Source organism: Panulirus ornatus, chromosome 51 (assembly GCF_036320965.1).
Source record: "Panulirus ornatus isolate Po-2019 chromosome 51, ASM3632096v1, whole genome shotgun sequence".
Taxonomy (NCBI): domain Eukaryota; kingdom Metazoa; phylum Arthropoda; class Malacostraca; order Decapoda; family Palinuridae; genus Panulirus; species Panulirus ornatus.
Window position 1 is genome coordinate 1784808 of NC_092274.1, and position 22435 is coordinate 1807242.

The 22435-nt window shown below is 41.1% G+C and overlaps 1 protein-coding gene across 2 annotated transcripts in view; it reads left to right on the forward strand.

Moving 5' to 3' along the window:
* Polr1A (RNA polymerase I subunit RpI1) overlaps positions 1-22435 on the forward strand; it is a 141828-nt gene that overhangs the window by 62686 nt on the left and 56707 nt on the right. For both annotated transcript variants that reach the window (XM_071691759.1, XM_071691760.1), the window contains 7 exons: positions 164-337; positions 648-827; positions 5481-5602; positions 6858-6975; positions 9430-9719; positions 10586-10786; positions 13644-13868. In XM_071691759.1, coding sequence (XP_071547860.1) covers positions 172-337; positions 648-827; positions 5481-5602; positions 6858-6975; positions 9430-9719; positions 10586-10786; positions 13644-13868 — 1302 coding nt within the window. In that variant the 5' untranslated portion in view covers positions 164-171. The remainder of the gene's footprint in view (positions 1-163; positions 338-647; positions 828-5480; positions 5603-6857; positions 6976-9429; positions 9720-10585; positions 10787-13643; positions 13869-22435) is intronic.

Below are 22435 nucleotides of genomic sequence, written 5' to 3' on the forward strand. Positions count from 1 at the left end.
CTGGTATGAATTACAGGGGTTTAAATGCATTGCTGTACTCCATCATAGGGGCAGGAAAACAAAATTTTCTGTACTTTGTTTTATTGTGTATAACAATTACATTTAAAGAATTCAACTACATGTATGTTCATGAAGCATATTCGAAAAGTTATATTTTTTCCAGGATTCAGGATGGGGAGCTTTGGGCAGGTGGGGTTCACCAGAGTGGAGGATTTGATGTTCCGTATCTATACTGATGAAGAGATAAAGAAAATTTCTGTGGCAAGAATAACAAATGACCAGAGTATCAACGAACTAGGCCATTTGTCTGCAGATGGCTTGTATGACCTACGCATGGGTAATCATGATGATGTATTTCAGTGTTATTAGAATAAATATAATTGTTTTAGGAAAGTGTAGACATCCTAGGATAAGACAAGAATAACTTATTTTTGCATAAGATTGTTTATTAATGATCTTTTACATATTTGTAGTTCAGAAATATAAAGAATATGCCAGGAAACTGAGAAATCTTTGACTGGTATTGGGCGATAAATACTATCTATCTGTCTTTATCTCTGACGCCGGTTCACTTCTGGAACTCCCTCAAGTGGGTGGCCATGACAATAGTCTCCTTAATCGAATGATTTTTGTTTCTTCTCCAATAGGACCAATGTCAACACGTGAACGAGACATTTGTGAAACCTGTAGTCAGGATGGTCTTCGCTGCCAAGGACACTGTGGTCATATAGAAATCCCCTTACCCATCTTTAACCCTGTTTTCTATGATGTATTGAAAAAGCTCCTCCCAATTATATGTCCCTCATGTTTCCGACTCCAGGTTGAAGGTATTTAATCAGAGTTTTGTTTATAAGAATAGTGCAGTTCACCCTTAATTGTCTTAGTATAGCATCCCTCTTGTTCACTAACTTAGAAAACAGTGTAATCTTAGGATATGTAGGTTTTTGTATGATGAGATCAAATCCTGTTATATTTAGACACACATAGGCAAGAAGGCACCATCAAATTGCAGAGAAATAGATTTGTTTATGGTATAATGGATAAGATATGTTATTAGTATGTGCCTGTAATGTAATCATGCAAAATGGGAAGGAATTCATCGGGATAGAACTTATTTGTTTCCAAATACATTATTGCTAAATCCCAGCATTGTTTAATTGAAAAGGCTTTAATGTTATAAAGATTAGATCTGTTAAAGTATTGTGACTCCATTATGCTAAATTTTAAAGAAATTATGAGGTTACTTTTAATGATTTATATAGAAATACAAAGTACTTTAAAGGCAAAGGGGATAAAAGTGCGTGCTCCAATTACAGAGGTATAAGTTTGTTGAGTATTCCAGGGAAGTTATATGGGAGGGTAAAGATTGAGAGGGTGAAGGCATGTACACAGCATCAGATTGGGGAAGAGCAGTGTGGTTTCAGAAGTGGTAGAGGTTGTGTGGATCAGGTGTTTGCTTTGAAGAGTGTATGTGAGAAATACTTAGAAAAGCAAATGGATTTGTATGTAGCATTTATGGATCTGGAGAAGGCATATGAGAGTTGATAGAGATGCTCTGTGGAAGGTATTAAGAATATGTGGTGTGGGAGGCAAGTTTTAGAAGCAGTGAAAAGTGTTTTATCGAGGATGTAAGGCATGTGTACGTTTAGGAAGAGAGGAAAGTGATTGGTTCTCAGTGAATGTAGGTTTGCGGCAGGGGTGTGTGATGTCTCCATGGTTGTTTAATTTGTTTATGGATAGGGTTGTTAGGGAGGTGAATGCAAGAGTTTTGGAAAGAGGGGCAAGTATGCAGTCTGTTGCAGATGAGAGAGCTTGGGAAGCGAGTCAGTTGTTGTTCGCTCATGATACAGCGCTGGTGGCTGATTCGTGTGAGAAACTGGTAAAGTGTGTGAAAGAAGAAAGCTGAGAGTAAATGTGAATAAGGACAAGGTTATTAGGTACAGTAGGGTTGAGGGACAAGTTAATTGGGAGGTAAGTCTGAATGGAGAAAAACTGGAGGAAGTGAAGTGTTTTAGATATCTGGGTGTGGATTTAGCAGCGGATGGAACCATGGAAGTGGAAGTGAATCATTGGGTGGGGGGAGGGTGTGAAAGTTTGGGGAGCGTTGAAAAATGTGTAGAAGTCGAGAACTTTACATTGGAAAGCAAAATGGGTATGTTTGAAGGAATAGTGGTTCCAACAATGTTATATGGTTGCGAGGCATGGGCTATAGATAGAGTTGTGTGGAGGAGGGTGGATGTGCTAGAGATGAGATGTTTAAGGACAATATTTGGTGTGAGATGGTTTGATCAAGTAAGTAATGAAAGGGTACCAGAGATGTGTGGTAACAAAAAGAGTGTGGTTGAGAGAGCAGAAGAGGGTGTTTTGAAGTGGTTTGGTTGCATGGAGAGAATGAGTGAGGAAAGATTGACAGAGGATATATGTGTCACAGGTGGAGGGAACGAGGAGAAGGGGGAGACCAAATTGGAGGTGGAAAGATGGAGTGAAAAAGATTTTGAGCGATCAGGGCCTGAACATGCAGGAGGGTGAAAGGTGTGCAAGGAATAGAGTGAATTGGAACGATGTGGTATACCGGGGTCGACGTGCTGTCAATGGATTGAACCAGGGCATGTGAAGTGTCTGGGGTAAACCATGGAAAGTTTTGTGGGGCCTGGATGTGGAAAGAGAGCTGTGGTTTTGGTCCATTATACATGAAAGCTAGAGACTGAGTGTGAACGAATGGGGCCTTTGTTGTCTTTTCCTAGTGCTACCTCGTGCACATGCATGGAGAGGGGGTTTTCATTTCATGTGTGGTAGGGTGGTGACAGGAATGAATAAGGGCAGACAGTATGAATTATATACATGTGTATATATGTATATGTCTGTGTGTATATATATATATATATGTATACGTTGAGATGTATAGGTATGTATATGTGCGTGTGTGGACGTTTATGTATATACATGTGTATGTAGGTGGGTTGGGCCATTCTTTTGTTTGTTTCCTTGCACTACCTCGCTAGCATGGGAGACAGCGACAAAGTATATAATATACATATATAATATGATTATCCCTGGGGATAGGGGATTAAGAATACCTCCCACGTATTCCCTGCGTGTCGTAGAAGGCGACTAAAAGGGGAGGGAGCCGGGGGCTGGAAATCCTCCCCTCTCTTTTTTTTTTCCAAAAGAAGGAACAGAGGGGGCCAGGTGAGGATATTCCAAAAAAGGCCCAGTCCTCTGTTCTTAACGCTACCTCGCTAATGCGGGAAATGGCGAATAGTTTAAAAGAAAGAAAGATGTAATATGATATATATTTTTCTTTTCTTTAATACTATTCGCCATTTCCCGCATTAGGGAGGTAGCGTTAAGAACAGAGGACTGGGCCCTTGAGGGAATATCCTCATGTGGCCCGCTTCTCTGTTCCTTCTTTTAGAAAATTAAAAAGAAATGGGAGGGGAGGATTTCCAGCCCCCCCGCTCCCTTCCCCTTTTAGCCACCTTCTACGACACGCAGGGAATACGTGGGAAGTATTCTTTCTCCCCTATCCCCAGGGATATGATATATATATGTTTGTATAGTGTTGGAAAGGATCACAGTTTTGCACGTGATCAAGATATTCCTATGAGTCCACGGGGAAAATGAAACACGATAAGTTCCTAAGTGCACTTTTGTGTAATAATCACATCATCAGTGGAAACACAAGAGATAAATGTAACAGTCAGTTTATATACATCGAAGAGACGAAGCTAGGACGCCATTCGGTAAACATGCGATTGTCCAAGATCCTGTGGACTCAGGAATATATGTATAATATATGCAAAGTACTGTATAACATGAGCATGTGATGTTTTCACTTTAAATTCAGTATATTCTGCTATTTTACATGGACCGTGTAAGGAGGAAGGAACTCAGATGGCCAGAACTAAAGCTTGTCATATTTCCATGAATATTACAGCTAACCAGTCAGTACCACTGTCATTCTCTCTCTTGAGAATTTCTGTTGTAGTCCCATCCACTATAGCTGCTTTGCCACACTTCGTTTTTCACAGGGCATTCGTTGCCTCTTCCCTTTTCAACAAAACTCTTTCCATGCCTCTTTTGCTTTGCACACTTCCATAGTCCACCACTTTACATCTGTCACCCTGTCACCTAATGTGTATTCAGCAGCCCTTCTAAATACCATCTTCTGTTCATCTGTTCTTTGCCTGTTACCTCTTCCCCTTCTGTTTTTCCCTTTTTTGTTCCTGTTTGTTCTCCTCACACTATTCACCTTCTTTCTGACCATTTCCTGATTCACCCTGAAGTTTGCTGGTAATGTACTTTCTCATACCAGCTTTCATTTGCCCCTTTTTCAGTCCCTGCACCATCCCCCTGACCTGCCACCTTCTCTTGTACATCTCTTAATCTCTCACCCTAGTTCCATTCAGATATCACTTTTCTATTCATTAACAGCTTAATCCTTATCCCAACACTCACTACTCTTTTTAACACAACCACATGCCACCTTGTAGAATGTGCATGCCACATACATCTCTCACACCTGTAAGCACTGCTTCCTGAAATTCCTCCCATTCCTAACCTTTTCCCCTAATAATATATACTTTCACCATTTACCATTCTTCACCCGATCTCACACAACCCTCCTTTTCAAGTTTGCTTACTTTCATCCCCTTCTTCCCTCCCCTATCATTTCCTCTTTTCCAAAAGTTTTCTACAAGATTCAGCATGCCAGTTATTACATACTGTGTAATGCCTGCTTACCATTAGCCCACCCATCCACCACACACGGCTGCACACTCTTACATATTTCCCCCCCCCCCCCCCCCCTTTTTCTTTTTTTTACTGGGTTCTCTAGATCATCAGTTATTTTCCAGTTCACAACCTTCTGATTATACCTTCAGTAGTCACATCACCCACTCTTCCTTTTAAATCACTTATCAGTTTTACTTGTTCCTTCTTAGCAACATTCTTGATCTGCTCACTCAGCTATTCCCAGAACTCTTTCCTCTCTTCCTTATTTATCTCTTTACCAGGTGCATGTACACTAACAGTCACTCATCTCTCGTAATCCACTTTCATTTTCTTTCTCATCATCAGTCACCTATGCTCTTTCACGCATTCCCAAAACTCCTCTTTGTTCTCACTTTCACACCAACCCCAGGCTTTACCCCAAAGATATTCCCAAGCCATGCTACCCACTTCCCCTTGAGCTTTATTTCACTCAGAGCCAGGTCTCTCTCCCCAAAGACACTATTTGTCTGTCTTTTTTTCTTCCTTTTTACATTCTAGCACATTCAGACACCCTAGTTCACTCAGCTAACCCAGCCTGAGCCTTTCAGGAGGATGAGCACTTCTTTTTTTTGTTCTTGTTTGCTGTTTCCCACACTAGTGAGGTAGCATCAGGAACAGTCAAATGGGAAAGGAATGTGATATATTTTGGAGGTGGCCTTTTATATTTTGATTTAGAATTGGATGTGTATAGTGAAGTACATTTTCAGAACCTCAAGCATTGGGGTTTAGATACCAAATGAAACTCCTTCGTGAGGGGTATGGTCAACAAGCCTTAGATCTGACAGATATAATATCAAAGACGATATCAACCAAGAAGGAGACAACTGAGGTCAGTTCATCCTAAAAGTTTTTATATTTGTATACTGTATTTAGTCACTGATCCCTAATTGTGTTCTTTTCATTTTTATAGTATCCAGCTTGATTTAATCCACCATTGCAGGGTAGAGTTTAGACTAAACCTTTGAGTTGATATCCTTGTTTGGGTTCTTTTGTTTCTACTTTCAAAAAGTAATGATAGAGAAGGGGAAGATTTTCATTCCTCAGGTCCTATCCCTTTTACTCACCTTCCATTACTTGTATTCTTTCTTCTTTAACCCTTCAAGTCAATCTTTCTTCATATATGCAGTGCCTGTGTAACCCCTCCACCCATATGTTTACAAATTGAAATTTCCTGCCACTGTTCCAAGGCTAGTTCTTGAATGGAGTATGGGAGAAGGTTGTATGGGTGCTGAATACCTGTATGGAGGGAAAGGAGCTACATAGAGCTTCTGGGTGCACTGAGGAGTTAGTGGGAGAGATTGCCATCAGTGAGGATAAAGAGTATCTTTGATGGCACAGTGATCCCAACGAAGTTTTATTGGTTGATTCTTTGGCCCTAAATGCAAAAGAAAGGAGGAAGGTGGCTGTGTTGGAAATGAAATACCTTTAGATACTGCCTGAAGAGAAGTGTTTGTTTAGGATAGGACTTTGATACCTTATTGAATAATACTGCCAGCCTTCTAATGATATGGAAGTTGAAGTGAACCTTGGTTGTTTGATTCCAGTGTTATGGTGATGATTTGGCATACCTATTTTTATATTTGGGATAGAATTTATATGTAGGAAATGTATAGCAAATATCTAAGGGAAATATAAAGAGAGGTATGTTGAGTTCATTGTATTTCTTATTTATGGGTGATGAACATAGAGATCCAGACAGCAATGATAGGGATCTATAAAGGGCAATGATAGAATTCTACAGAGGGCATTGATAGAGATCCACAGAGGGCAGTGATAGAGATCCACAGAGGGCAGTGATAGAGTTTTACAGATGGCAGTGACAGAGACCTACAGAGGGTAGTGATAGAGATCTTCAGAGGGCAGTGATAGAGATCTACAGAGGGCAGTGATATATCTACAGAAGTGAATATCTACTGGAGGCTTATGTTCCTGTATCAACACCAAGAAACATTTGATTATAATTCAGAAATTTTAGTTACTTTGCTTAGAATAGATGGTACTCTGCTCAAGGATTGTTCTGATATTCATTACTTTGCATAGATTGTGATTGTGCTCTGTTATTAATTTTGTCTTCTCTTTTAAAGGTATCAACAGGGACAAATGACAGAGACATCAAAGGGACTGAAAAGGACTTCAATAAGACCCATATTATGCAAAGACTTGAAAAAACACTAAAAAGATATTACAGTGATTTGATTAAAGGTAACTATGAAGTACCATGTACAATAAAATTATATGTTTTCTTTGTTCTCCATAACTTGTGTACTTGTGTGCTTACTCAGAATTCTAGCTTGAAGTATTTTATTTATTTTATTGTACTTTGTTGCTGTCTCCTGCGTTTGCGAGGTAGCGCAAGGAAACAGACGAAAGAAATGGCCCAACCCACCCCCATACACATGTATATACATACATCCACACACGCAAAATATACATACCTACACAGCTTTCCATGGTTTACCCCAGACGCTTCACATGCCCCGATTTAATCCACTGACAGCACGTCAACCCCGGTATACCACATCGCTCCAATTCACTCTATTCCTTGCCCTCCTTTCACCCTCCTGCATGTTCAGGCCCCGATCACACAAAATCTTTTTCACACCATCTTTCCACCTCCAATTTGGTCTCCCTCTTCTCCTCGTTCCCTCCACCTCTGACACATATATCCTCTTGGTCAATCTTTCCTCACTCATTCTCTCCATGTGCCCAAACCATTTCAAAACACCCTCTTCTGCTCTCTCAACCACGCTCTTTTTATTTCCACACATCTCTCTTACCCTTACGTTACTTACTCGATCAAACCACCTCACACCACACATTGTCCTCAAACATCTCATTTCCAGCACATCCATCCTCCTGCGCACAACTCTATCCATAGCCCACGCCTCGCAACCATACAACATTGTTGGAACCACTATTCCTTCAAACATACTCATTTTTGCTTTCCGAGATAATGTTCTCGACTTCCACACATTCTTCAAGGCTCCCAGAATTTTTGCCCCCTCCCCCACCCTATGATCCACTTCTGCTTCCATGGTTCCATCCGCTGCCAGATCCACTCCCAGATATCTAAAACACTTCACTTCCTCCAGTTTTTCTCCATTCAAACTCACCTCCCAATTGACTTGACCCTCAACCCTACTGTACCTAATAACCTTGCTCTTATTCACATTTACTCTTAACTTTCTTCTTTCACACACTTTACCAAACTCAGTCACCAGCTTCTGCAGTTTCTCACATGAATCAGCCACCAGCGCTGTATCATCAGCGAACAACAACTGACTCACTTCCCAAGCTCTCTCATCCCCAACAGACTTCATACTTGCCCCTCTTTCCAAAACTCTTGCATTCACCTCCCTAACAACCCCATCCATAAACAAATTAAACATCCATGGAGACATCACACACCCCTGCCGCAAACCTACATTCACTGAGAACCAATCACTTTCCTCTCTTCCTACACGTACACATGCCTTACATCCTCGATAAAAACTTTTCACTGCTTCTAACAACTTGCCTCCCACACCATATATTCTTAATACCTTCCACAGAGCATCTCTATCAACTCTATCATATGCCTTCTCCAGATCCATAAATGCTACATACAAATCCATTTGCTTTTCTAAGTATTTCTCACATACATTCTTCAAAGCAAACACCTGATCCACACAAACTCTACCACTTCTGAAACCACACTGCTCTTCCCCAATCTGATGCTCTGTACATGCTTTCACCCTCTCAATCAATACCCTCCCATATAATTTACCAGGAATACTCAACAAACTTATACCTCTGTAATTTGAGCACTCACTCTTATCCCCTTTGCCTTTGTACAATGGCACTATGCACGCATTCCGCCAATCCTCAGGCACCTCACCATGAGTCATACATACATTAAATAACCTTACCAACCAGTCAACAATACAGTCACCCCCTTTTTTAATAAATTCCACTGCAATACCATCCAAACCTGCTGCCTTGCCGGCTTTCATCTTCCGCAAAGCTTTTACTACCTCTTCTCTGTTTACCAAATCATTTTCCCTAACCCTCTCACTTTGCACACCACCTCGACCAAAACACCCTATATCTGCCACTCTATCATCAAACACATTCAACAAACCTTCAAAATACTCACTCCATCTCCTTCTCACATCACCACTACTTGTTATCACCTCCCCATTTGCGCCCTTCACTGAAGTTCCCATTTGCTCCCTTGTCTTACACACTTTATTTACCTCCTTCCAGAACATCTTTTTATTCTCCCTAAAATTTAATGATACTCTCTCACCCCAACTCTCATTTGCCCTTTTTTTCACCTCTTGCCCCTTTCTCTTGACCTCCTGTCTCTTTCTTTTATACGTCTCCCACTCTACTGCATTTTTTCCCTGCAAAAATCGTCCAAATGCCTCTCTCTTCTCTTTCACTAATACTCTTACTTCTTCATCCCACCACTCACTACCCTTTCTAATCAACCCACCTCCCACTCTTCTCATGCCACAAGCATCTTTTGCGCAATCCATCACTGATTCCCTAAATACATCCCATTCCTCCCCCACTCCCCTTACTTCCATTGTTACTTTATTTAGTTTCAGAAAAAAAATGTTAGAATTAGGTTTTGTTAATTAATGATATTTTTTTTTAATCTTTGATTTACAGATGGTGGATGTTGCCCTGAGACCTCAACATCAAACATCAAGGCTATCCAAATACAGCTCATTCAAAAATTCTTTAAAAGATCTTCTGGTAAATTGAGATGTATGTTCTGCCAGAAGACGAGGATGAAAATTTCTTTTCAAAATTCACGTTTTATGAAACTTTCCTATGTAGACTCCAAGACAAAGAAAACCAGAGATGAAGAGAAACAGGAAGAAGATGAAGAGAAACAGGAAAAAGATGAATCATCTAGTGTTGTGATGGATGATCAGTCCTACATCACATCTAACCAAGTATGCTCTACAAAATCTCTTTGTAGCTTGAGTTGTGTAATATATTCAGTGAAGGGGTCCTAGGGTTATAGAATTAGTTAAATGAATTGTATGAAATAGCTCATGTTTTTATGTACTGTTCATTGTGATATTTTTTGATATTTCATACTTGTATTTTGTTTTAAATATTTTCCTAGATTATTTGTTCTGTGATGGTAGAATGAATTGGAAGTAGTATTGTAATGCCTATCCCAGAGCAAGTTCTGCTGCAAACGTTTTGTACAGAACCAGGTAGGTTGAAATACACTGAAGGAGATTGGCCGCCAGTAGATTGACACCAATCCCGGGAATCAGCCGATAGTAGGCATATACAAGACTTGACACTTTGATAAGTGATATCATCTTAACCTCAGCATGATATAAATGAACTAGAATCACTGGATGAATTCTCCCTTGTAACAAATAGTGAAAATTGCATTGAAGAAGAAAATTATAGTTTTGACTACTAATGTTTTTATTTGAAAATAGCATCATAGGTTTAGCGAATGATAGTGTCTCGGGCCATGTTTTTACACTTCAATGGTTTATAGATGAATTGAATTATTACACTTGGGTTTGTTAGTAATGATATGCCTCCATTGCAAGGTCAGGAACCTTGATGTTTTTGGGTCTTTGTATTGATAGCAGCAGTATTATCAGCAGTGAGTGAAAAGTTGGGCTTACATAATGTGTTGAGTGGTTGCTGATGTTATTATTTCTGTTAAACTGCAATACTTTATTGGGATTTGTGTTGGGAAAATATGTTATTAGTTTTTGCAACACCTGTTTAAGCATAGCATAGAAAGCTTTACCTGTTAATGTGATACATCTTTGATGACTCCCTACAGGCTCAAATTATCATGCAAAAGTGTTGGATGGTAGAGAAAGACTTGCTGAAGTGCTTATACCCTATACTATCATCATCTAAGCTGGAGTATCCTACTGATATGTTCTTCCTGAAGACGATATTAGTCATACCTCCAAAGTACCGTCCATGTGGTAAACAGGATGGTATAATTGTAGAACATGAAACTAGTGTGCTTCTGAAGGTAAAGAAAACTAAATCATTTATGAATGTACTACAGCTGTCTTGGATTATCCAAGTATCATTCATATTTTTATATCTCTTGTTGCTTTACCTGTTTTAGCAATGTAGCAACAGGAACAAATGAACAATGACCATGTTTTTCAAACTGCACTGTAATATGATATGTATACGTATATGTACGCTACCTCGCTGATGCGGGAAATGGCGAATAGTATGAAAGAATGTATATGTATATGGATTTGTATGTAGCATTTATGGATCTGGAGAAGGCATATGATAGAGTTGATAGAGATTGTCTGTGGAAGGTATTAAGAATATATGGTGTGGGAGGCAAGTTGTCAGAAGCAGTGAACAGTTTTTATCAAGGATGCAAGGCATGTGTACGTGTAGGAAGAGAGGAAAGTGATTGGTTCTCAGTGAATGTAGGTTTGCGGCAGGAGTGTGTGATGTCTCCATAGTTGTTTGATTTGTTTATGGATGGGGTTGTTAGGGAGGTGAATGCAAGAGTTTTGGAAAGAGGGGCAAGTATGCAATCTGTTGTGGATGAGAGAGCTTGGGAAGTGAGTCAGTTGTTGTTCGCTGATGATACAGCGCTGGTGGCTGATTCATGTGAGAAACTGCAGAAGCTGGTGACTGAGTTTGGTAAAGTGTGTGAAAGAAGAAAGTTAAGAGTAAATGTGAATAAGAGCAAGGTTATTAGGTACAGTAGGGTTGAGGGTCAAGTCAATTGGGAGGTAAGTGTGAATGGAGAAAAACTGGAGGAAGTGAAGTTTTTAGATATCTGGGAGTGGATTTGGCAGCGGATGGAACCATGGAAGCGGAAGTGAATCATAGGGTGGGGGAGGGGGCGAAAGTTCTGGGAGCCTTGAAGAATGTGTGGAAGTCGAGAACTTTATCTCGGAAAGCAAAAATGGGTATGTTTGAAGGAATAGTGGTACCAACAATGTTGTATGGTTGCGAGGCGTGGGCTATGGATAGAGTTGTGTGGAGGAGGGTGGATGTGATGGAAATGAGATGTTTGAGGACAATATGTGGTGTGAGGTGGTTTGATCGAGTAAGTAATAATAGGGTAAGAGAGATGTGTGGTAATAAAAAGAGTGTGGTTGAGAGAGCAGAAGAGGGTGTGTTGAAATGGTTTGGTCACATGGAGAGAATGAGTGAGGAAAGATTAACCAAGAGGATATACGTGTCAGAGGTGGAGGGAACGAGGAGAAGTGGAAGACCAAATTGGAGGTGGAAAGATGGAGTGAAAAATATTTTGAGTGACCGGGGCCTGAACATGCAGGAGGGTGAAAGGCGTGCAAGGAATAGAGTGAATTGGAATGATGTGGTATACCGGGGTCGACATGCTGTCAGTGGATTGAACCAGGGCATGTGAAGCGTCGGGTGAACCATGGAAAGTTGTGTGGGGCCTGGATGTGGAAAGGGAGCTGTGGTTTTGATGCATTATTACATGACAGCTGGAGACTGAGTGTGAGCGAATGGGGCCTTTTTTGTCTTTTCCTAGCACTAACTCGCACACATGAGGGGGGAGGGTGTTGTTATTTCATGTGTAGCAAGGTGGCGATGGGAATGAATAAAGGCAGACAGTATGAATTATGTACATGTGTATATATGTATATGTCTGTGTGTGTATATATATGCATACGTTGAGATGTATAGGTATGTATATTTGCGTGTGTGGACGTGTATGTATATACATGTGTATGTGGGTGGGTTGGGCCATTCTTTCGTCTGTTTCCTTGCGCTACCTCGCTAACGTGGGAGACAGCGACAAAGCAAAATGAATATATAAATGAAAATGTATTGTAATTGACATAGACTTCAGGATATTATTTATGGCATTTTGCTGGTTTGAGGCTGCACTACTTGCAAAGGCAGGGAAATGATGGAATCCCATAAATGAAGGTACTGGACTGTACTGCTCTCTATCCTGTGACGGTGACATAACTCTTGAAGGTAACTTGCAGATAGAGTCTTGTAACACCTCCATTTATCCTTTTTTTTTTCCTTCTTTGCTATTCACTATTTCCCATGGTAGTGAGGAAACACCACAAACAAAGAAATGGCCTGTCACTCGCATCCACCCTCTTACTGTCATATGCACTGCATTGGAACCACAGCACTGTACCACAACCAAGTCCCATTAACCCTCTGTTGTTTTCCCTGACCACTCCATTTGCCCTGTTCAGTCCATTGAAAGCACAGTGCCCTTTGTTTACCGCATTGCTCCAATTTACTCTATATTTTGCATGCCTTACACCCTCCTATATGTTTAGGCCCTGAGCATTCTAAACCTTTTTCGATCTGTCCTTTTGTCTTCATCAAGTAGAGTATAAGCAGCTCAACTAATGAACTCCTCCATGTTAAATCTTCTCAACTTGACCCACTTGTCCTACGCTGCAATTTTGATTCACTTTCCCACTTTGGATTTTGCTTCAGAGAGCTGGCTGATTGTGTTACCCCACCATTTGCTTGGCCACATAATACTTGGCAGTCTGCTGCATCATATGATTACTGTGTGGCGATTGGTAACTTAAGAGGGGACTATTTTGATAACTGTTTCTTTTTGTGCACTTTGATGCTTTGAAAACTCAAGAGGGGACTATTTTGATAACTGTTTCTTTTTGTACACTTTGATGCTTTGAAACTTTCTTCCCCCCTATATCCTTCATTATATTTCAGTGAGGACCTGATGTTGATGTGCACTTTTGTCTGTGACTGGAGACCCAGACTTTAAAAAGGGACCATACAAATATGTGACACAAAAAGCTTTGTAGTTGTGAGATTGGTTAGACATAGTGAATGTTTTATTACTTGATTTTTATTATTTAACAAATTTATATATTAATCAACAGAATGTGGTAAGGCTTTCCAAGATCCTTTTATTTCTCATGTCACTGGTGAATGGTACCATCACAGAGTTACCAGAAACTCTAAAGTACATCCTCACTGAAGTACCAGGGGCTACTCCTGCTGAAAAGGTACAGAATGTATGGTACCATATGCAGTGCAGTGTAAACAATCTTTTTGATGGTGACATGAACAACATGGCAAAGATTACCAGGAAAGGTATCAAACAGGTTAGTTTTTTATCTTTTGATTTTTTTTTTTTTTCTAATTACTGTTTCAAGAATGTGAATTTTCATCACACACTCATACATAGACTTACTCATGCATGCCCATAGTGTTGTTAGGATATGTTTTTCAAGTTTGGTCACTGCATTTAAAGAAGCACAAAGAGCTAAACAAAGAAGATACAGTAGAGGAAAACAAAGATGGTATTTGAAATAGGGAAGCTGAATTACATGGAGAGGTTAATGGCTGTAAATTTACCTGTAATGGAAAAGAGAGTAACAGTTAAGCTTCTGAACCATTTTGACATTGCTGCCAGTAAACAGTTCTTCTGTAGATGCAAAAGTTGATCAGCCAGGGGCCTGAATGTGATTTTAAGAAAAAAAGTTGTAAGCGAAGATGTAAAGAAGTACTTTTATCACATTAAAGTGGACAAATAGAGTAAGCTGTGATGAAATAGTGAATACTGACAGCATCAGTTTAAAAAGTTGCATCATCTAATTTTCTCTAGTTTCTCTTCCTTCAAACTCATTATTAATATTATTTATTTATTTATTTTATTTTGCATTGTTGCTGTCTCCCACGTTAGCGAGGTAGCGCAAGGAAACAGACAAAAGAATGGCCCAATCCACCCACATACACATGTATATACATACACGTCCTCACACAGCACATATACATACCTATACATCTCATTGTATACATATATATCTATACACACACAGACATATACATATATACCCATGTACATAATTCATACTGTCTGCCTTTATTCATTCCCATCGCCACCCTGCCACACATAGAATAACAACACCCTCCCCCCTCATGTGTGCGAGGTAGCGCTAGGAAAACACAAAAAAGGCCCCATTCGTTCACACTCAGTCTCTAGCTGTCATGTAATAATGCACCGGAACCACAGCTCCCTTTCCACATCCAGGCCCCACAGAACTTTCCATGGTTTACCCCAGATGCTTCACATGCCCTGCTTTAATCCATTGACAGCACCTCAACCCCGGTATACCACATCGTTCCAATTCACTGTATTCCTTGCACGCCTTTCACCCTCCTGCATGTTCAGGCCCCGATCACTCAAAGTCTTTTCACTCCATCTTTCCACCTCCAATTTGGTCTCCCACTTCTCCTCGTTCCCTCCTCCTCTGACACATATATCCTCTTGGTCAATCTTTCCCCACTCATTCTCTCCATGTGACCAAACCATTTCAAAACACCCTCTTCTGCTCTCTCAACCACACACTTTTTATTACCACACATCTCTCTTACCCTATTATTACTTACTCGATCAAACCACCTCACACCACATATTGTCCTCAAACATCTCATTTCCATCACATCCACCCTCCTCCACACAACTCTATCCATAGCCCACGCCTCGCAACCATATAACATTGTTGGAACCACTATTCCTTCAAACATACCAATTTTTGCTTTCCAAAATAATGTTCTCGACTTCCACACATTCTTCAATGCTCCCAGAACTTTCGCCCCCTCTACCACCGTATGACTCACTTCACTTCCTCCAGTTTGTCTGCATTCAAACTTACCTCCCAATTGACTTGTCCCTCAACCTTACTGTACCTAATAACCTTGCTCTTATTCACATTTACTCTCAACTTTCTTCTTTCACACACTTTACCAAACTGAGTCACCAGCTTCTGCAGTTTCTCACACGAATCAGCCACCAGCACTGTATCATCAGCGAACAACAACTGACTCACACTTCCCAAGCTCTCTCATCCACAACAGACTGCATACTTGCCCCTCTTTCCAAAACTCTTGCATTCACCTCCCTAACAACCCTATCCATAAACAAATTAAACAACCATGGAGACATCACACACCCCTGCCACAAACCTACATTCACTGACAACCAATCACTTTCCTCTCTTCCTACACGTACACTTGCTTAACATCATCGATAAAAACATTTCACTGCTTCTAACAACATGCCTCCCACACCATATATTCTTAATACCTTCCACAGAGCATCTCTATCAACTCTATCATATGCCTTCTCCAGATCCATAAATGCTACATACAAATCCATTTGCTTTTCTAAGTATTTCTTGCATACATTCCTCAAAGCAAACACCTGATCCACACATCCTGTACCTCTTCTGAAACCACACTGCTCTTCCCCAATCTGATGCTGTGTACATGCCTTCACCCTCTCTGTCAATACCCTCCCATATCATTTCCCAGGAATACTCAACAAACTTATACCTCTGTAATTTGAGCACTCACTTTTATCCCCTTTCCCTTTGTACAATGGCACTATGCAAGCATTCCACCAATCCTCAGGCACCTCACCATGAGACACACATACATTAGATAACCTTACCAACCAGTCAACAATACAGTCACCCCCTTTTTTAATAACTTCTACTGCAGTACCATCCAAACCCGCTACCTTGCCGGCTTTCATCTTCCACAAAACTTTTACTACCTCTTCTCTGTTTACCAAATCATTTTCCCTAACCCTCTCACTTTGCACACCACCTCGACCAAAACACCCTATATCTGCCACTTTATCATCAAACACATTCAACAAACCTTCAAAATACTCACTCCATCTCCTCACATCACCACTACTTGTTATCACCTCCCCACCATTAGCCTCCTTTACTGAAGTTACCATTTGTTCCCTTGTCTTATGCACTTTATTTACCTCCTTCCAAAATATCTTTTTATTCTCCCTAAAATTTAATGATACTCTCTCACCCCAACTCTCATTTGCCCTCTTTTTCGCCACTTGCACTTTTCTCATGACCTCCTGCCTCTTTATTATTCTATTACACTTTGTCGCTGTCTCCTGTGTTAGCGAGGTAGCGTAAGGAACCAGATGAAAGAATGGCCCAACCCACCCACATATACATGTATATACTTAAACGCCCACATACGCATATATACATACCTATACATTTCACCGTATCCATACATATACATACACAGACATATACATATATACACATGTACATTTTCATACATGCTGCCTTCATCGATTCCCATCGCCACCCCGCCACACATGAAAATGGCACCCCCATCTCCTGCATGCGCGCGAGGTAGCGCTAGGAAAAGATAACAAAGGCCATACTTGTTCACACTCAGTCTCTAGTTATCATGTGTAATGCACCTAAAGTACAGCTCCCTTTCCACATCCAGGCCCCACAGAACTTTTCATGGTTTACCCCAGACACTTCACATACCCTAGTTCAATCCATTGACAGCACGTTGACCCCGATTTACCACATCATTCCAGTTCACTCTATTTCTTGCATGCCTTTCGCCCTTCTGTATGTTCAGGCCCCGATCACTCAAAATCCTTCCACCTCCAATTTGGTCTCCCACTTCTCGTTCCCTCCACCTCTGACACATATATCCTCTTTGTTAGTCTTTCCTCACTCGTACTCTCCATGTGACCAAACCATTTCAATACACCTTCTTCTGCTCTCTCAACCACACTCTTTTTATTACTACACATCTCTCTTACCCTTTCATAACTTACTCGATCAAACCACCTCACACCACATATTGTCCTCAAACATCTCATTTCCAACACATCCACCCTCCTCCGTTCAACCCTATCTATAGCCCACGCCTCGCAACCATATAACATTGTTGCATCCACTATTCCTTCAAATATACCCAGTTTTGCTCTCCAAGATAACGTTCTCGCCTTCCACATATTTTTCAACGCTCCCAAAACTTTCGCCCCCTCCCCCATCCTGGGACTTGCTTCCATGGTTCCATCTGCTGCTAAATCCACTCCCAGATATCTAAAACACTTCACTTCCTCCGGTTTTTCTCCATTCAAACTTACCTCTCAATTGACTTGTCTCTCAACCTTACTGAACCTAATAACCTTTTGCTTATGTACATTTACTCTCAGTTTTCTTCTGTCTTACACTTTACCAATTTCAGTCACCAGCTTCTGCAGTTTCTCACACGAATCAGCCACCAGCGCTGTATCATCAGCGAACAACTGACTCACTTCCCAAGCCATCTCATCCACAACAGACTCCATACTTGCCCCTTTCTCGAAAGCTCTTGCATTCACCTCCCTAACAACCCCTTCCATAAAAAAATTTAACAACCATGGAGACATCACGCACCCCTGCCACAAACTGACATTCACTGGGAACCAATTACTTTCCTCTCCTCCTACTCATACACATGCCTTTTCACTGCTTCTATTACCTTACCTCCCACACCATATACTCTTGATACCTTCCACAGAATATCTCTATCAACTCTATCATATGCCTTCTCCAGATCTATAAATGCTACATACAAATCCATTTGCTTTTCTAAGTATTTCTCACATACATTCTTCAAAGCAAACACCTGATCCACACATCCTCTACCACTTCTGAAACCACACTGCTCTTCCCCAATCTGATGCTGTGTACATGCTTTCACCCTCTCAATCAATACCCTCCCATATAATTTCCCAGGAATACTCAACAAATTGATACCTCTGTAATTTGAACACTCACCTTTATCCCCTTTGCCTTTGTACAGTGGCACTATGCATGCATTCTGCCAATCCTCAGGCACCTCACCATGAGCCATACATACATTGAATACCTTTACCAACCAGCCAACAACACAGTCACCCCCTTTTTTGAAAAATTCCACTGTAATACCATCCAAACCTGCCACCTTACTGGCTTTCATCTTCTGCAAAGCTTTTACTACCTCTTATCTGTTTACCAGACCATTCTCCCTGACCCTCTCACTTCGCACACCATCTCGACCAAAACACCCTATATATACACATACATATTCATACTTACTAGCCTTCATCATTTCCGGGCGCAACTCCGCCCTACCGGAAACAGCATCGCTACCCCATGCTTCAGCGAGGTAGTGCCAGAAAAACTGACAGAAAAAGGCCACATTCATTCACACTCACTCTCATATGTAATGCACTGAAACCACAGCTCCTTATTCACATCCAGGCCTCAAAGACCTTTCCATGGTTTACCCCAGATGTTTCACATGCCCTGCCTCAGTCCATTGACAGCATGTCAACCCCAGTGTACCACATTGTTCCAATTCACTCTATTCCTTGCATGCCTTTCACCCTCCTGTATGTTCAGGCCCCAATCGCTGAAAATGTTTTTCACTCCATCTTTCCACCTCCAGTTTGGTCTCCTGGTTCTCCTTGTTCCCTCCATCTCTGACACATACATCCTCTTTGTCAATCTTTCCTCATTCTCTCCACATGTCCAACCCATTTCAACACACCCTTTCTGCTTTCTCAACTACACTTATTATTTCCACACATCTCTCTACCGTTTCATTACTTAGTCAAACCACCTCACACCACATACTGTCCTCAGACATTTCATTTCCAACACATCCACCCTCCTCTGTACAACCATATATATAGCCCATGCCTTGCAACCATCTAAAATTGTTGGAAGTACTATTCCTTCTAACATACCCATTTTTGCTCTCCGAGATAACATTCTCTCCTACACATTCTTCATTGCTCCCAGAACCTTCGTGTCTCCCCCCTCTCTCTCACCGTGACTCACTTCTGTGGTTCCATTTGCTGCTTTCTCTCTCACCCTGTGACTCACTTCCATGATTCCATTTGCTGCTAAGTCCACTCCCAGATATATAAAACACTTCACTTCCTCCAATTTTTCTCCATTTAAACTTGCACCCCAATTAACTTGTCCCTCATCCCTACTGAACCAAGTAACCTTGCTCTTTTTCACGTTTACTCTCAACTTTCTCCTTTCACACACTTTTTCAAACTCAGTCACCAGCTTCTGCAGTTTCTCACTTACATCAGCCACCAGCGCTGTATCATCAGCGAACAACAACTGACTCACTTCCCAGGAACAACTGACTCACTGCCCAGGCCCTCTCATTCTCAACAGTCTGCATACTCACTCCTCTCTCCAAAACTCTAGCTCTTACCTTCCTAACCACCCTATCCATAAACAAATTAACCATGGGGACATCATACATCCCTACTGCCGACTGACCTTCACTGGGAACCAGTCACTCTCCTCTCTTCCTACTGATACACATGCCTTACATCCTTGATGAGAACTTTTCACTGCTTCTGGCAGCTTACTTCCTACACCATATACTCTTAAGATCTTCCACAAAGCATCTTTATCAACCCTATCATATGCCTTCTCCAGATCCATAAATGCCACATACAAATCCATTGGTTTTTCTAAGTATTTCTCACACATATTCTTCAAAGCAAACACCTGATCCACACATCCTGTACCACTTCTGAAACCACACTGCTCCTCCCCAATTTGACACTGTTATTGTTATTATTTTCTTCGTTCTTTCATGTTTGCTCACCATTTTCCGCATTAACAAGTCATTCCCTCATTCCCAGGAACAGATGAAGAAATGCTGTATTGCTTACATCCATTCTCAAGCTGCTTTTGATGTTTTTCTTTTTTATATATATTATCTTCATTTTCCTGTTTCTGTTCTCTTGGACTCCTCACTATTAAAAAGGATTCGATGGAGGCAGCAAGTATGTATATGTACATTTGTATTCATATGCCTGTGTATATATATGTATGTATACTTTGAAATGGTTTTTTTTTTTTTTTTTTATATACTTTGTTGCTGTCTCCCGCGTTTGCGAGGTAGCGCAAGGAAACAGACGAAAGAAATGGCCCAACCCACCCCCATACACATGTATATACATACATCCACACACGCAAATATACATACCTACACAGCTTTCCATGGTTTACCCCAGATGCTTCACATGCCGTGATTCAATCCACTGACAGCACGTCAACCCCGGTATACCACATCGCTCCAATTCACTCTATTCCTTGCCCTCCTTTCACCCTCCTGCATGTTCAGGCCCCGATCACACAAAATCTTTTTCACTCCATCTTTCCACCTCCAATTTGGTCTCCCTCTTCTCCTTGCTCCCTCCACCTCCGACACATATATCCTCTTGGTCAATCTTTCCTCACTCATCCTCTCCATGTGCCCAAACCACTTCAAAACACCCTCTTCTGCTCTCTCAACCACGCTCTTTTTATTTCCACACATCTCTCTTACCCTTACGTTACTCACTCGATCAAACCACCTCACACCACACATTGTCCTCAAACATCTCATTTCCAGCACATCCATCCTCCTGCGCACAACTCTATCCATAGCCCACGCCTCGCAACCATACAACATTGTTGGAACCACTATTCCTTCAAACATACCCATTTTTGCTTTCCGAGACAATGTTCTCGACTTCCACACATTCTTCAAGGCCCCCAGAATTTTCGCCCCCTCCCCCACCCTATGATCCACTTCTGCTTCCATGGTTCCATCCGCTGCCAGATCCACTCCCAGATATCTAAAACACTTCACTTCCTCCAGTTTTTCTCCATTCAAACTCACCTCCCAATTGACTTGACCCTCAACCCTACTGTACCTAATAACCTTGCTCTTATTCACATTTACTCTTAACTTTCTTCTTCCACACACTTTACCAAACTCCGTCACCAGCTTCTGCAGTTTCTCACATGAATCAGCCACCAGCGCTGTATCATCAGCGAACAACAACTGACTCACTTCCCAAGCTCTCTCATCCCCAACAGACTTCATACTTGCCCCTCTTTCCAAAACTCTTGCATTTACCTCCCTAACAACCCCATCCATAAACAAATTAAACAACCATGGAGACATCACACACCCCTGCCGCAAACCTACATTCACTGAGAACCAATCACTTTCCTCTCTTCCTACACGTACACATGCCTTACATCGTCCTTTGAAATGTATAGGTATGTATATGTGCATGTGTGGGCATTTATGTATATACATGTGTATGTGGGTGGGTTGGGCCATTCTTTCATCTGTTTCCTTGTGGTACCTCACTTACACAGGAGACAGCGGCTACATATAATGAAAAATGATCACTACAGAACTACTTGTAGATATTTTCAGACCTATTCCCTCAGGATTCTTTAGACAAGTTTAAAACACGTTAGTGTGAATATGTACATGTGTATGTATGTATATGCCCATGTATATATATATGTATGCATACTTTGAAATGTTTTGAAGTGTTTTGGGAGCAGCTGAGTGAGTGTGTTAGTAGTTTTGATGCTGGAGACCGGGTTATAGTGATGGGTGATTTGAATGCGAAGGCGAGTAATGTAGCAGTTGAGGGAATAATTGGTGTACATGGGGTGTTCAGTGTTGTAAATGAAAATGATGAAGAGCTTGGAGATTTAAGTGCTGAAAAAGGACTGATGATTGGGAATAACTGGTTTAAAAAGAGATATACATAAGTATACGTACGTAAGTAGGAGAGATGGCCAGAGAGCGTTATTTGATTACGTGTTAATTGATAGGCGCGCGAGAGAGACTTTTGGATGTTAATGTGCTGAGAGGTGCAACTGGAGGGATGTCTGATCATTATCTTGTGGAGGCAAAGATGAAGATTTGTTGAAGTTTTCAGAAAAGAAGAGAGAATTTTGGGGTGAAAAGAGTGGTGAGAGTAAGTGAGCTTGGGACAGAGACTTGTGTGAGGAAGTACCAGGAGAGACTGAGT